At 41.7% G+C, this 17,632-nt stretch overlaps 1 protein-coding gene across 1 annotated transcript in view; it reads left to right on the forward strand.

The window, feature by feature from the left end:
* The first annotated feature begins 1,859 nt into the window (after positions 1–1,859).
* Fgf12 (fibroblast growth factor 12) overlaps positions 1,860–17,632 on the forward strand; it is a 567,610-nt gene continuing 551,837 nt past the window's right edge. The window contains exons 1-2 of the mRNA NM_001395084.1: positions 1,860–1,917; positions 2,084–2,226. Of these exons, the coding sequence (NP_001382013.1) occupies positions 2,214–2,226 (13 nt within the window). The 5' untranslated portion in view covers positions 1,860–1,917; positions 2,084–2,213. The remainder of the gene's footprint in view (positions 1,918–2,083; positions 2,227–17,632) is intronic.

Genomic DNA, 17,632 nt, shown 5'->3' on the forward strand with positions numbered 1-17,632 from the left:
GGTTTTACATTAGAGGAAAGGTACCAAAGGTTGTGGTTTTTTTTTTTTTTTCCCTTTCTTTCTTATATCTGGAATCTAGCGTTTAAAAAAAAGGCAAGAAAGTGGATGGGTATTATTTACAGGCGGGAGTAGAAAAAAGCCAGAGAGAAGAAGGAGCGTGAGTAAGTATCGAACCAGGATGCACTAATAAAAAATACAAAAAGGATACCTCTAAATGCCTTTAAAGAATAAATAGGCCACGAGGTCGCTATCTCGCTATGACATGCTCTTTCGCAACAATGCTACTCTCAACGTCTTCCTACACCTATAAAATGTTGAAACTACACCTACGGTTTGAAATTCTCCAAGTTTTAATTGGAAAAACGTTAAGAATTTGCTAGCGTTTATTTGCCCAAATTTCCCTAAGGAGACACACGCTCCCCCCCCCCCAAAACAATTGTCTTTTTTTCTTTTCTTTTTGAGGGCCTAAAAACAAATGGAGAAGAACTAAGGAAAGCTTACGTGGGCATGTCTTTAGAATCTACAGATTAGTTGCCGCTAGTTTCTGGTCTCTGTGATCCCATCCTCTAGGGTTTGTGACACCCGGGGAAAGTCAGAGTCCCTGTCTTGTCAAGTCATGTGACAATAAACATCGGTAGTCATAGAACAAAGCAGTAGCAAACCTCAGGATCCCCTTGGATCATTAGAAGGGTAAATGATAACCAGCCCAGTATGTTTCTTGTTGGGAGTACATTTTGTTTCATTCGTGTATTTTGGAAGTTGGGGTGGAAATCTACTGCACAAAGACTCTCCTCTTAGTTGCTCTGTACGAGTTCTCCCTCTGTTTCTTAGCTTTTCCAGATACCTGAGTTTTTGCATTGGTTTTTATGCCCGAGGGAAAAAAATTACTATTTTGAGGAGCAAATATCTTCTTATGGAAATCTGGGCAATTCAAAAGCATCATATACGTAACATTTTTTTCCAGCTAAATATTTTATATATGAACAAAATTCAGTGTGGGTTTGAGCATAGCACTCTGTGGTAGTTTGTTCCTTTGAACCTTCTCTACAGCCTGAAACAAAAAATGCTTGCCTTCATTGCCACTTTAAAAAAAAGGGGGGGGGGATGCATTTCTTCATGTCGAAGTATATAGTTATATCAATACAGTGCCTTCCCACCTTTAGGGACTTTCCTTCTTGGTAGACGTTGCGAAGAAGGTAAACAGAGAGCCTATGAACACCCCGGGCCAGGAGCTTTGTTTGAAGAACTTCAGAAACCGTGGAGCCTGCACGGAACAGTGCTGGGGTGGATGCCAAAGGGGACACCCAGTCTGAATGGTACAGAAAAGGGAGGATGCTAAAGTACCACGGCCCCCGACTCCTGTCACTCCACCCGAGAAGAAAAACAAACAAGCCCAGGGATGGAGAGGGGCGACGTGGGAAGTCTGTAGAGAGAAGGGGAGGCAGACACCAGGGAAGTTACTGCGGCAACCACGAGGAGCCCACATCATGTCCACTGAGCAGGATTTGTAAATCCCTCTGCCTTGGGGAAGGCAGCACGTTCAGCTCAGACATCCCGGCCTCTGCGAGGGCTTCAGTAAGCAGTCCTGGAAAATCGGATGGGATTGATGCGCCGTTCCAGTCCAATCCATTTTCTCGTTTGCAGGGGAAAATCCGGTCCGGCGTTTATTTTTAGCAGCGCTTTCCTGTGACCGAATGCTACAGCTTTAGGGCTGGGATACTGAGGACCGTATTGGGGAGAGAAGCCAGGGCGGGCGGGGGAGCGGGAGGCGGTGAAAAAGGGAGGGGGACGCCCTGCGCATGCGTGCCAGCGCCCATGCAAATCTGCTGTACATCCAGAGCAAAGTGGGATGATCTGTCACTACACCTGCAGCACCACGCTCCGAGGACAGCTCCTGCTTGCAGCTTCCAGACTCAGGTAAAAAAAAAAAAATACAATTCTGAGCGGGCCTGTGCATGCTTTTCAGTATCAGATATGCATCGCAACCTAACCCCTGTAGAGACAAATCTGCTGCTGCTGCTGCTGCTAAGTGTCCTTTGGTGGCTGATCGCAGCTTCAAGGTTTAAGAAATCCCATCTTTCAGGAAGCCTGAAGGGAAAGAAGGAAGTACAGGCGAAAGCATCAGATTGGCTTTCCAGATTTGGGGATCTGAAGCGGGCCCACATCTTCCTGCCAACTTCCATTGAACTTCCCAGCACTCTAAAGGGACCGAAATGGAGAGCAAAGGTATGTGGCTGTCCCCACCGGGGCACTTCCCGCTGCATGTGCGTGTGGCCAGGGCAGCCCTCGGCTAGGGGACTGCAGTGCTCCGGAGCGGGAGGAGCATCTCACTAGGTCGATAGGAGGAGGAGATGCTATGTCCGTTGCAGCAGCAGGAATGTGGCGAGAAGGCCACTAACTCCCACAGAGTGGAAGCCAGTGTTTAATACTCCCATCAGTTGCGTAGTGAAGTGGGATGAGTTTTTATTGGGGGGGGGGGGATGGAGAAGACTCCCTCCCAAAATGGAGGGGGAGGAACTAGGTGTTGGTAAAGCGATTTCTTTCCCCGTATAATGGATAGATTGAAATACATATATTCTGTTGGCTTTAGGATATGCTGACAGACATATTTATAGCTGATATCCAATAATGCATTGCTAAAAATGTTTGAATTTCCCCACCCCACCCTACAAACATGGTGTTTCTGGGTGTGTATGGCATCCGACTGCAGTTTGAATGGGCATCAGATGGAAAATTGGATCTATCTGAAACAGCGTGCTCAGGAACTGACCTCTAAGAAGATCAGGGTACAGAAGTATTGCTTGGCTCTTTGAGCGCGTTGCGTTCACTAGTTTTGGACATGCACCTATTAAAATTCTCCTCATAAGCAAATCTGAAAAATTTACACCCACCAACTGCTACATGAACTGTGGGAATCAACTTCTGGTTGGCATATCTAACGCATATAAACAAAAGCGACCATTAGAATCGTAAGTTTGGGTGTCATCTGGACACAACCCCACACGAACAGGTCTCTTCCCTTCCTTAAAATGCCCACTAGATTGTGAGTACCCTGAGTGACGGCGTGGCCAGATACCCAGTAGGAATATAGAATGTATTTAATTTTGGCGAAATCAGAGAAATGATGTCAACTTTTATGAAACTATATTCATTACCCAGAACTGGAAGAAGCTATATTTGAAGCAGGTTTTATTTTTAACCAGAATGTCAGTCACTGTGGCAATGTACTTATGGCTCAGGGAATGGTGCTAAGCTACCTATTTCTGGTATGATTAATAAACCTAGAGTGTTGATGATAGCAGCCGTCTGCTCTGTAAGGTTATTTTGAGTATTTAATTAGTAGGTTTATCGTAATTGTACCTAGGTAAGCACTGGCTTGGAAGGGAGGTCTGAAGTGATGTGGAGAAAGAGTAGCCATTAGCTCTTAGACTGGGAGGATTATTTTTATGACACATTGGTGGGCACTACCTTATCTGACAATAACGTACGTACAGAGAAAAATCCACATCTCTTAATATATGTATTACAGAATCCACTTTAAAACCAAATGCAATTTTTCTTAAATCATAATATAATGTTTTAGTCAGCTAAGCGTTTCTTGGACATAAGGTTAACAACAGAGAGCATCGTTTTACTATGAAAAACTGTTTTCCTGGTTAGACGACACCTGGTATTTGGCCATTAAATCTGGTTATTTGGCAGTGGTTCTGGTTAACATTTGCCTCGGATTTATACAGCAATTATTGGTCCATCATAAAGCGAGGATGTGTCTCTCAGTAATATTTTGTATTTTCTTTTATTGCCTATAAAGAATGCTGCCTGCCTCTCAGAGTTTCAGGTGGTTTATAAGTCCTAATAATAACCATGGAGTTCCAGCCATGCTGCCAGTCTGGGGAGTTCAGAAGGGAGACAGAATTTCAGAAATAGACCTGAGAGGAACTGGGCCAAAAGTTCTATGTTAAGTCAGACAACAATGATCCAGTGGCTCCCTGCTCTGATATAAAGGCACCGAGAAGCCTCGCTATAAGCCAATGCTGTGGCCATTTTGCAGAGGACTCCTAATTACTTTTAACAAAGGAGCTAGGGGAAAGTCTTGATGACTTTTAATTTCTGGACTTTACAAAGCTGAATTGCCCAATTAGCAACCACATCATACCCACACAAATACTTACGGTTTCTAAGTCAATGCAAGTGGTGTGGTAAGGACTTCAGCTAACTCTAAATTTGTATTCTAGAGGAGAAAAGAGTATATTGGTGGGCATTTGTGTCTGCATTTCATTCTAATGGGAACAGCTTTTTTTTTTATGCCCTGCCCCCAATAGATTCAAATCTAATCATAGGGTGATATTCTCAAATAGTAAGTACATTACTTATCATTTCCTTTAATTGGAATTAAGTTTAGATAGAGTTAAAGATGCATCACATGATTCTGTTGACTGTATAAGACCTTACCATACCAGAAGACGTTCCAATGACTTCTGTTTAAATGCAAATCCTGGCACCAGCGCTGGGCCACCTTCACATTACCCTTATAGTTTGTAAAGCAGAGGGGCCAGCCAGTTTCACGAGTACCGTGATGCTCACGAGACAAATGACATCCGCTTGCTTTCTTACTACTCTACATCACTTCCTGTCATCGAAGATAAGGAGGAAAACAGTTCAATTCTGAGTCAGTGTCAAGGATCATTGTGCACCATGGTAATTACATTGTCTCCAAGACTGAGTTTGATGTGTTTGGAGTAACTTTGACAGAAATTATGCCCTGCAGAATTATGCCAAGGACTAGAGACTCTCAAATAACACGGAGTGTTTAATATTTAAACCTGTGGTTCAGAAACTTTTCTGCACCCTAGAACCACTTGGTATGCTTCGTAAACATCCTCATGGAGGGTCATATCCAAGATCCTTAATTAGAATGTTGGATAAGAACAAAGATGTGTGCACTTTTGAAATGTTTCAGGGGGTGATGTGTTTGACAGCCACTCGTTTGTGTGCTGGATGATAAACTGTGGTTTGCAGCACATTTAGAACTGCAGGGTGCTCCTTTTTACTCTAGGCCCACTGAACAGACTGATTTTTTAACAGAACTCCAGGTAGTTTGTATTCAGGCTACAGTTTCCGGAGCAATGATTTTTAAAGGTACCATGTGTTTCTCTTCTCTCTTTCCCTCTCTCCTGACTGTATCATTCTTTGCTTTGCAAATTTTTTCAACTTCATGCATGTTACCTATCTATTAAAAAAAAAAAAAAAACAAAAACCACCTGTAGTGATTTTTCTACATAGAGATGTTTAGGGTACACCTTTTTAGATTTGAGTTTACCTGGTTTTTAGGGAGGAATCTATGCATAAAAAAACCCCCAAAATCCAAACCCCTACTCTGTCTTAGTTACTTTTCTATTGTTGTGAAGAGATACCAAGGCTAAGACAACTTATAAAAGAAAACACTTATGGTTTCAGAGTGTGAGTTCATGATTATCTGGGCCAGGAGCATGGAACATTGTGGTAGGCAGGTATAGTGCTGGAGCAGTAGCAGAGAACTTATGTCTTCCAGAGAGAGAGAGAGAGAGAGAGAGAGAGAGAGAGAGAGAGAGAGAGAGAGGGAGGAGCAGACACAGAGACACAGAGACAGACACAGAGAGAGAAAGAGAGAGACAAAGACAGAATAGCACGGGCTTTTGAAACCTTAAAGCCCACCTCTCCCAGTGACACACCTCCTCCAAGGCCACGCCTCCTAATCCTTCCCAGATAGTTCCACCGGCTGTCGACAAGCATTCAAATATATGTCTAGGAGGACCATCCATTCTCATCTAAACCTCCACATCTTCCAAGTGATGCTTCTACTCAGCTAATAACCATTGATCCTAGACCTCACCTGTGTTGGTCTACATTTCAGGAACATGAGCATCACCTCAGAGCTTTTTAAAGATGCTTGCCAAATCCCAGACTCTCCAGATTTATTATTTCGTACCTGGGTTCCTGAAAAATTACGTGGCTGTTTGTATGCGTGTTAAAGTATCAGAACCACTTGTCTAAAATGCAGGAAGCAGATTGCAACTGAAAGGGACAATATGCAAGACACCACAGTAGGGAGACTTTGGGAGAGATCTTCGACTCTTTGTGGAGGTTATGGGTGAGTGCTCAGGTCCCAGACCGCTGTTTGCTTTGGGGAAAAGTGCAAAAAGACTCTGCCTTGTTTGAATCCCAAAGAGACTTGCTTTTAAGAACCCCTCCTGTTCTTACTCTAACCATTTACTCTCAGTTCCCAATTACCTTTAAACATTTATTCTCTAATTCGCTGAGAACTCCTATTAAGATACCACTCTTGGTCCACGGTAGGCACTGTGCCGTTTATGCTGGCATGTATCTTCGCAGAGTACGGGTTGCCTCCCTGTATTGCATCTTTGTCCATCTCTCTGACCTGTCTTTCTTGGCCCCTGTGTTTAAAGGCTATTCAAGCAGAGCGTTCTATGCAGCTGAAACACCTGTTTGTCTTTTGTATGTTGCTTTTCTTACACCATCAATTGAGTGATCTTTATTGAAACACATATTTAATGAGTACCTACTTTGTGCTTAGTTCTGAAAATCTAAAGGAAAACTAAGCAAAATGTAGGAGCTCATGGTTATAACTCCAGCACCCAGAGAATTAGGAGTTGGAGAATAGAATATAATTACTTTGGGGACAGCCTGGTCTACTTGAGACTCTGTTTAAGTAACAAAAACTAAGATGTAATCCTTGATCTTAACCACGTTGCCCTTGTACTCTATGTCCTTGTTACTGTGTTGATTAACCTTCTTGAGGGCATAATTTGAGCCTCTAACATTTCAGCAGGTGCTCTGGAGTCCACCATAGGAAAAATGTGTTACTTTTCATAGTAGGTACACTGGTTTCACATGCTGAGCTGATTTTACATACTGTGCTGAATAGGCAATAGTTTTTAGCAACATTCTCATGTGTTGATATGATTAGTACCTGGGAGAGAAAAAGTTCTTATATTACAAAAGCACTGAGAAGCGTCAGTTTGATTCCAGGGCAGAGAAGGCCGGAAACCAACTTGTGTTCCCAACAAAGACTTGCTCATGCTCTCTGGAGAAGGAAGAAAATGCTCTTTGCCATAATTAGCTTAGCAGAACTGTAAAGTAATTTTATGAAAATTGCTTCCTCGTTAAGTGACAATAACACCCAGAGAGACCACTATGGTGGAGAAATCAGATCTAATACGTAATGTGGTGGAATAGGCGCTGGGTGCATGACACGTAGCTTCTTGCCCAGTTCTAATGATGTTAACTTTGAACAACTCTCTTTGCCTTTCTGGGTCTCAAGAGTTTTAAACATTATGATTTAAACATTAAATCATCTGATTTAAATGGGTGCAGAGTTGTCATGTTGTTCCAGGAAGATGGTTCAGTGCAAGGAGGCAATGTGTGTTCTGACTTCCATTCTCTGGGCTCGGAGCTGGGACCCACAAGCAGGCCCTGAGTTGTTTATTTTAGAAACACTTCTGTTCCGTTCATCTCTCCAAGTCCTCGTAGTCACCCAGGAGGCTAGAGTATGGAATTCTAGTGTAATTAGAGACCCTGAGAGGAGACTGAATGTTCTACAGCAGTAATGCCTTTCTTTGGTTTCTACCTTGGTTTCTTCAAAAGAAAAATCGCTGTGTGGGAGAACATGTGAACACCAACTCTGCATCTCTTCTGAAGGCAGTTTCAGCTGACCGGATGCCTAGCTGGGAATGGATTGTCTGACTTAAGCAGCTATTAGCAAACTTGTTATCCTCAGCAAAGAGTCCAGAACAAAAGTTACCGTTTTTGTTCTTTCAAGCTTGGGAAGTACTGATGTTATTAGGTTGGTGCTGTTATGTTTGTGTATGCATTTGTTTGGTGCATACACATGCACATGTGTGCTACGGTGTGTGTGTGTGTAGGTCAGAGGATAACCTGTCAGACTTGGTGGCAAGTACCTATACCCTCTGAGGCATCTCTCTGTCCTTAAGTAGACATTTTGTGCCCACTAAGTGACCAAGGGTGATTTATTACGTTTGTTACTGACAGTTTCTGAATGCACTGCACATTAGCAACTATAAATAACACCAGGAAGTATTTTGTGGTTTCCCAAAGGTCTTTGTATACTATCTCCATAATCACATGTTTTGGCTTCATCTCATAGACAAAATGGAGTATCAAAAAGTTAGGCTGTTTCTCTATAAACCATGGCTCCCCCCCACCCATCCCCACCTCCATACCACAATATCAGAATTACAAAGTGCAATTTGTCTTTGCAGAGGTAGGAGCAAGCAAACCGCATTGACCTCCACAAAGGCTTTATTTTAGTTAAGGGGTTGGTTGCTTTTGTTACATTCTACACTTCATTTACGTAACAAATCCCATGCGTTTATGTAGGTGCTTGGGATTGAACCCGGGACCTCACTTTAATTAAGTATATGCCATCACCAAGCCACAGCCCATTACATGCTAAGACTTTGTTGGGAGGCCGTAATGCAACCTTTTGTGGGTTAGTGGTAGGTAGAGGTACATCAGGTCAGGTAGGCATTGAATGGGTTTGAAGCTCTGTGCATCTGAGTCAATTCTGATCATCAATAGAGTTTCTTAAATAAGAGCCACAGGGCACCTGGGGTACAGGGCGCTCAGCTATTAATGAAATCCTTAAGAAATTGGGCAGATGACAGGTAAGATGCATGTTGGTTCTTATGACACTAGAGCAAGTAACTAACTGTGTGTTGAATCAGGAACACTATAAGACTTCTTCCTTTTTTTTTAAAAAAAATATTCCTTAGTGTTAAAGACCGTCAAGGAAAGATTTGATTCCTCTGCTACAGGCTTGAGAGAGAAAATAAATATGTAAAATAAAGGAAAGTGCAGCTAAGAGACTCTAAGATCTAATGAGCATCGTTTATTGCAGGAGGATGTGGTATAGGTTTTCTAGGACTTATGCCTATCGACTCCTTTGAGTTTTCTCATCTCTCCAGTTTCATTTTACTCCCCCCTTCTTCTCCTCCCAAAAGTGGGATTCTCACCCAGAGAAGTTAAGCTACTTCACCACTGTGATGCGACTGCTGATACCTTGGTTGAAATCTCAAAGACACCTGTTGTTTTCTCACAGGTCTTTTCCCTTTTTTACCAGCATGTAGCCTGCATGGATGTTTACCACCTCTGGGGACTCCAAGAGCACATGTCACCCAAAGTGACTTTACACTTAATGGAGGAAGCTGCTCTTTGTCATGTAGGCTGGCCTCAAACTCATGATGTTCCTGCCCTAACATCCCTATGGTTGGTGCTACAGAAGTGTGTTAATGAGCTCTGTTTTTCCATTCTTCTTGTCTACTGTTAGTCAGAGAAACAGTCCAATGGGATGGACAGTAGGAAAAAAAAATCCAGAAGCTTTCAGGTCATTCAAAGGATCACCAAATGCAAATGGGTTTTCTTTAGTAAGTAGGCAAGAAGAGGAAGCTATGCCAGTCACAGCCCCTGGAATCTTCCCTGATACTATATTATCATCCACGAGCAGCAGTCAGGTTTGTATCAAGTCCTTGAATGCTCACCACGTTTAAACTGACTAAACAGACCTCAGTACAAGGCAAACTGAGAAAACTTCCCTATTTGGAAACTGGAAAATGTAGATATGTTTCTGACCTCAAGATACACTAAAAGTTTTTGTTTGTTTGCTTTTCTTAGTTTCATTCACATACTGAATAGTTACAAAACATTTTATAGGATTGCTCTAATTGGGAAGGAAAATATGGACAATTCAAAGTCTTTCCAAAGGTTCTTTCTGTATTCCAAAAAAATTTCCCCACTTTCTAAGACATGTGAAACTGAATTTAGTTCAGTTCTGTGTTGTTCTTTCTGTAGGATTTAAAGAAGAAATATTTGTTGTGTATCAAAGAGAAAGACTCTGCAAATCATGCTTTATTTGTGAGCCTGAAAAATCAAAATAAGATGACGTGAGAGATTTTTACCTATGACTTCATATCAGCATCGGCATAAAAGAGCAGAGCAGTGATGCAAACATACGAGTGCTCTCAATAACCCTAGAGAAGAGGAGGCAGACAGCAGCTCTAGGACCATCAGCACCGCCCCTCGGTGTCAGGTGATGGGTTATTGAATCAATGCATAGTGATTTTGAGAATGGGCAGACATGTTAGATGCCTCATGATGCCTTTGAGCTTTGACAACTGGGTTATCAGTACTGGTGGAATATAGTACTGGTGGCCTTCTATTGGGCTTGGTACATGGGGAGAAGAACAAATGTGTTGTATGTTCTAATGAAACAAGAAGGTCCTGTGTTCAAGTTCTGTTGATCCTTGGGAGAGAAGTCCTTTTACATCTCAGTGTCCTGGACCAATTTTCCAGGCTTCTTCCCTGCTCCTTCTCTTCTATCCCACCTCCTTTCCCTCCCTCCCTCCCTTTCTTCCTCCTTTCCTTCTTTCCTCCTCCTTCTTTCTCATCCTCTTTTCTTCCTTCTCCTCTTCTCCTTCTTCTGCCCACTTCACTCCCATAGAGAAACTATGTTGTCAGCTTTCTAATGTTCTGTTTTGATTCCTATTCTTACTATCAAATATTGCTATATCTTTTCTATGGAAAATAGGATAGGTCCAAATAACCACACTGATTTTACAGATCCAATCTTGAACTGGCCTTTGTTGTTATTGTTGTGGTTTTAAGCCAGGTCTCACTGTAGCCCTGGTTGGCCTGCAACTCACATGTAGGCCAGGCCAGCCATGAACTTAGAGAAATGTACCTGTCCCTGCCTCCAGGGTGCTGAGATTAAAGGCATGTGCCACTATGCTTAGCCTAGCCTTAAATCTGTTTCTTAATGTAATAATTTTTGAGACTGAGTTTTTGGGCGTGTCGCTGGGTTGACAGTTGATATTGTTCTAAGGGAGAAAGCACTAAGTCTGGGGAAATTATCATTTGCAATACAAGTTATTTTTGTATTGATGAGAACAAAATATCTTACAGAAGCAGCTTTTGCAAGGAAGGCATTATTTTTGCTCACAGTTTTAGAAGAATCTGTCAGTCACAAGAGGAAGGCATGATGGAACAACAGCTACATCATCTGTGGCAGGAGGAGTATGCTCAGTGGGTGTCAGGCACAGTCCAGGAAGCCGAGATTTCATCTGGAGCTGGGGAGAGTTATACTCCTCAAAGACGCACAGCAGTGATGTACCCTCCCACAGCAAACCCTACTTCCTACAGGCTCTACAGATCTCCAAATAGTTGGGCACATCTGTTGGCTCAGGTCATATCATGTAGTATGACCATGAATTTACATTGATGGATAGTGTTGGAGACCTACGGAAATAAATGACCCTGGCTTGGAATTTGGAGGTCGAAATCTGAATCCATATTCATGCCTCAGCTCATCCTGTGAGTTTGATGTGGCCACTTCTTGTGTTCACCTTACTTTTCATCTGTGAAGCAAAGAAAGAGAGGGAGAGAGAAGTAAGAGTCTGAATTTGAGGAATTCACAAAATGAACATTTGTGGATCTGTGAGGAGAAAATAATAGATGTTTGTTTTATGGTGATGGTTGGCAGCTCTGACTTTAGCTAATGTGATAGCATTTTCTTTCTTTCTTTCTTTTTTTTTTGTTCAGCTTCTGCATTATGTTTTCATAACATCTTTTTTCCCATCCTCATATGTATCCTTTTTACAATTAAGATTGGTTTATTTATATATCAGTCACATGGGAAGTTGATATAATATCTCCCTTTCAGATCTAACAAGCACATTGCACCGAGAAAAGGCAGAAGTAACAACCATGCCAAGCACTCTGTGTGCTGAGTGTCTTACTGGTGTTATAGACGGGACATTTGATTTTCTTTTAGTTTCAACCATTAGTAATACATTATTCAAAGCCAAATACGCTCAGTTCTTTTGCCTTTACATCATTAGAAAGCAGTAGGCATCGCTTGCAACACTCAGCTCTCTTGCTGCTCCTTTGAGGCAGAATTTTTGTTGTTTCCAGTTGGATCTTACCTGGTAGAATAGATTAACAGTTAAACTGAATCTCTTAGTTAAGTAAAAAAGGAAAGCAAAATATTTAATAGCTTTAACACGTTTAAAAAGATGAATAATGATCAGGAATATTTGTGACAAACTGATGGCTATGAAAACAGTATTTGTGGGCATATGCCCGAATATCAATAACGCAGTAAGTAAGTACGTCATAGAGAAATAATACATTGGAGTATGCAGGAGGTAGAATATTGGGATAGTAACTAAACTAGGAGTTGAGTTTTATTCTTCTTTAGATATTCTACCAATCTGATATTCTAGATAATTTACTGCACTCAAAGCATGGTGTGGTCAGTATCAAGCTCAGTTATAAGTGGTTGAAGAGATTTACTTAAATTTTACCAAATCTCTTTCTTTAGTCCCCATGGCTTCATGCTCTGTTCATGCCAGACATCTAGAGGACATTTGAAAAGGTAACCATTTTTGTTTTTGGAAATGAGGGTTCTAAAGCTTTTACTATGCATTAGGCATTGTGCTCTATTTACACGCTGTCCCATTTAATCCTCATAGCAATTTCATGTCATTCATAATTTAGGGCCTGAGAAACTGAGGCATAGTGACGGTAAATAACTTATACTTTAACCCATGATGCAACTGGGTAGTAAACTAGCCTCAGAGTCTGTGCTCTCAAACACAACCAGCTGTTAGATGTACTTTGCTCTAGTTTGGTATGACAGTCTCCTTTCCTCTATTAAAGAAAAAAAAAAAAACCAATCCAGCTGAGCACATACAGATTTTCCTAATATTTGGGGCACCAGGAGTAAGAGTGAAAGATAGCAAGATAGTCAATAGCCATTAGCATGCTTATGGACATGAATTATGATCAGAAGTGTTGATGGTATGATGTTAACTAAGACAAAAGAGCATTTATGGCTATATTTACAAATAAGTCTAACCAAGGAGAAGCAGACTTGAAGTGTTATCGAGGGCTTCTTCCAACTGTCTGGGGTTCAGGAAGGGACCTAGAGCTCTTATATACCTTAAGTTTGTTCCAACTGCAGTGGCTTACTTAAGACAGGACTGTAGCTTTCTTTTAACCTCATGCTACATAGCTGCCTGGCTTATCAGGAAGTCACTGGTGTGGTAGGAAGGTCACGAATCTGGAAATCAGACATACCACAATCAGCTTTTTAATCCCTCTTACCGGGTCAAGAAACATTTCTGTGTCTTCCCCTCTAATTTGCATTGGGAATTTCTTTCAAAATTAATGGGGCCAATAAGGGAAAAGTCATTGAGAGCCAAGCTAAAACTAGAACTCGGTGATGGCATGTGCTTTTTGTTAACTTCTATTATCCTTTGAGGCCAAAGATCCCCACTGCCATGTAACCCCTTAGCATAGAGGTGATTCTGTCCTCTGGTATCACGTGCACCTCTGTGGATGAACAGTGCTGATACGGGGTGGGATTGTCCTCTGATGTTGGCAGTTGGAGTCTTCATTAATGTCTATGCCATTATCCGCCCTTCCCTTATCACCGACCCTCTGCCCTGCCTCGGTGTCAGGTGCAACAGTCTGATTAGGCTACATTCCTCCACACCTTTCTTTATACTACCAATCCTTGCGGTTTCTGCCAGTTTTTGTCAGTATCTTGCCTAACTCTATTTCATTAACTTCCCTCTGGTGAAGACTATTAGAGTACCTTGAAGCTGTGGGGTGTAGTTTAATAGGACCCATTGGTTTAAATCATACTATTAAAGCAAGCAGTACTGACATTAGTTGGTAAACAATTGCGATTTAGATTGGAATTTTATTACTTTGTTCGTACTCTCTGACCTAAATGAAGTTCAGCTTCCTCAGAAGCGCAAACCTGATTATCATCGCAAAAGTGTTGACATTGTTGGTTAGGTCAAGGGCACAATTGCTGGGCTCCTCACCCAGAGTGCCTGATTATGTGGTCTGTGGTGGATCTTGGAGAATGCTCTTCCATGAACTTCCCAGAGTATACTCTGCAGATTGCTTTCTGAAACCCTTGGTGCAGAAAACCTACACTAACATTGACCTGTGCTTACATTTGACTTTAGACATAGATGTGTATTGTTTTTACTGTTCAAGGATGGGGGACTGGGGTAGCATTCTCATGCTGGAGGCCATACATAGCTTAGATGTATTTCCATACATCTTGGAAATAAAGTGCAGCAATCCGCAACTATACTCATTAGCTTGTTAATACAAAGATCTGGGCTTGATGGTCATTTATCTAACGTTTGGCCATCATTGAGGCTAGCAACAAAAGAAACAGATTATTTCATTGGAAAAACACTTTTCAAATCAGTAATGGAAGATATGGGCAAACACAAACTCACAAAAAACTGCTAGCGATGCATGTGAAAATTTAAATTCTAAATTTACTTTTTACCAATATAGCTTCTGTATAGATTGTTCTGGAAGTGACGACTAAAATAAGGTTTGTGTCATCTGTTATTGCACCACATAATAGAAATATAATGTGTACAAATGCAGAGGAAAAAGTACAAATATGGAAAGAGGTTGGCATTTATAGAAAGCATGAAGCTTAAACATTGGAAGAGCATGCCAGGGCAAAGGAGTGGTAGAGACAAGGGTAAAAGGGTCTTAATTGTACTGACAATAATCAGGGAAATGTAAAAGACTGGCTGATTTATTTGTCAATCAGGTACCAGTGCTGGTGGCTGAGCCCTCTTCTAGGGGCTGAACACAGTGGTGAAAATGTAGACGTCCCACCTTCATGATGCACAGAGAGATGGGAACAGGGTGCAAGAACGATGAATCAGGAAAGCCAGAGGGAAATTGTGAAAGTCTGTTACAAATTTATGTAACGCAGGTGGTGATCTCATTTGTCTTTCGAAAATATTAATTGATATAATCATCTTTTAAAAATTAGATTTAAGAAATGGGGGATTTTAGATCATAAGGCTTCCATTATTCAGTAGCTTTTAAAGAACACGACTGCTTCACTAAGCAAAGCATACCTATGAGTAAACTAGCATGGCCGGCGGAAATGCTGCAACCCTCTGCTCCCTTCTGTAAATTCTACTAATCACTGCTGTGATATGTTCCTCCTGTTCTGCTCGCTATTGACTCCTGACTTCCAGAAGTGCTTGCATGGAAGCTTATGGGCTGATGATTATTATTGTTATTGTTATTATTATTATTCTTACTGTTGTTGTTGTTGTTATTGAAAAGTGCCCTAACAGTCTTCCAGGATGTATCAAGGTTAAAAGATTACCCTCTGTATATCTGTGTATAATTAGGAAAGTTTCAGGATTAAGCAGAGAGCTAAAACTGTGCAGACTCATATCCCCGGATGTTGTCTGGGTGTTACTAGTCTGCTGTCCTTAGATGTAGGAATATTCTCGTGGATATGTTTGTGCTCGGTCTCAGGCCTGGTAGTATGTTTGGCTATTCTTCTTTATTTTAAGAAGAAAGAGAAGCTAACAAAGCAATTTTTGAGTCTGACTAGTCTTGGATTTTAGTCTAACTAACTAGTCTTGGACTAGTCTAACATTCTAGCCGACAACATTGGTCAAGATTCCTAACCTCAGTGTTTTAGATTTTTTTTCCTATCCTTACAATGGAGATAAAAATATAAGCTAATCTTAGTGGCTATTTGTTGACTTGCTTTGAAGATTAAATTAGATATTGGAAGTGCTTAGCATATTGATCTCCATACAGTAGTCAATCAGTAATGCATTGTTATTTATTTTGAATACTGTCCATCTCAAAACCGCCTCATAACCTCTGGTTCAAAGTCACAGCCTTGGGCTTCTGTGGAGTTTGACGAATTCACACTTACTTAATATTTAAAGCCTTGTTGGTGGTGCTGAGGATTAGCTCAGAGTCTTCAGCAATGTTAGGCTTGTAGTCCGCCACTGAGCAGCACCCAAAACCCTGGCTGGTTCAATGAACTCGGTGTGTAAACTGTAACCGTCCTCTTTCGTTATAAGCTAACATGAGCCAGTCTGCAATCTTCCATATCAAAGCTGAACACAGAAAGACAGTCCCTGCCAAACAAAATGGCGGCATTCAATGGGCGAGACCTGGAAAAGCGCTTTGTATGGAGGAGGTCTCAGACTCGCTGGTTGAAAGGTTTATGAGTAAAGTTTTTCAAATGAGGGTCAGCAGGTGCTCTTCATCTGGGGATTCTAAGGAGTAGTTGGACAGGTGGCAAGGACAGTGTGATCTTTTCTCTGAGCAAAAGTCTCTTTTTTTGATCTCCATTGACCGTTGATTCGTGTCTGAGTAGAGAATGTGGCTGTCCCGGGACACACAGCAGCCTCCTGAGGCACTTGCCCTTCAGAACTGACCGGTGAGTGTAGAAATGGTCGGTGTGTGTCACTTGGGTTCATGTGCTCTCTCTTCTTGCCACAGCTATAGTGAGGGTCTCACCAGCAGTAGTTCCTTGTCCTGTCCCCCATTCCTCTTTATGGGGATTAATCACTTTGAACTACGTCAGGTCTACTTCCACAGTGTAAACGCTATTTGTTCCTAAAGATTTCACCTCACTCTCATTTCACATTCCTAGCCTGGAATGCAATGGACCAGGCTTTATCTCCCCGTGCTTTCACTGCTGAAATTTTGGCGAGGTAGGCATTTACTAGCAACGTTTTTATGATTATGTAAGGGAATTCTCTTCATGACTAAGACAAATGGTCCTTTGATGGCTTTTCTGTTTGTCTTAAGATTTTTTTTTTCATGACTTTTCTAATTGACTTATTTTCCGTGGGCTCTAACATCTCCGCATTGAACACTATTTAATTTCCTGCCTGTTGTCTGAGTCTCACTGCCAGGCATTGAGATGCAGATCAAGGTTATCTGATCTGTTCTGAAAGCCTCACTTGCAAGACCTTCTCTTGCTTGCATTCTTTCCTTCTGTCCCCTGTGCATTGCTGGGACCCTGGGAGCCTCCTTACTGGTGCCTGGAGAAACCTCTGCAGCTTCCTCTGCAGGGACCATGTTTCTCTGTGTCATCTGTATTATAATACAACATCATTCCCTTAACTTTCACGAAACAGGGTGCCTGCTAGCTTCCTGAAGACTGGAAGTTTACTTCTAGGAGATATTTTTCAAGTCTTTACCGTCTCAAAACCTTTTCATCAGTACCTGTGTTATAGATACCGTGGCTTCCATTCCCTGTCTCCTTTGCTCTTTTACTTTCTAGATGGATGTGCTCATATTTATTTTATATAACTCTTTATTCTTTGAGATTACAACACACTTATGTATTTTTCCCCCTTTTCTCCCTTCAAATTCCTCCTAAACCACCAACACTTTCATATGCATGGCCTCTTTTCCTTTTTTTAAGGTTTTATTATTTATTTCTTTTCCCCCCTTTTTATTGGATATTTTTTATTTACATTTCAAATGTTATCCCCTTTCCCAGTTTCCATCCATAAATCCCCTACCCCATCCCCCGACCCTTCTTCTATGAGGGTGTTACCCCACCCAACCCCCACCCCTTCCTGCCTTTCCACCCTGACATTCCCTTTCACTGGGGGGTTTGAGCCTTGGTAGGACTAAGGGCTTCTCCTCCCATTGGTGCCCAACAAGCCCATCCTCTGCTACATATGAAGCTGGAGCCATGGGTCTGTCCATGTGTACTCTTTGGGGAGTGTGTGTGTGT

This window comes from Rattus norvegicus, chromosome 11 (genome assembly GCF_021556685.1).
Source record: "Rattus norvegicus strain SHRSP/BbbUtx chromosome 11, alternate assembly SHRSP_T2T, whole genome shotgun sequence".
Lineage (NCBI taxonomy): Eukaryota > Metazoa > Chordata > Mammalia > Rodentia > Muridae > Rattus > Rattus norvegicus.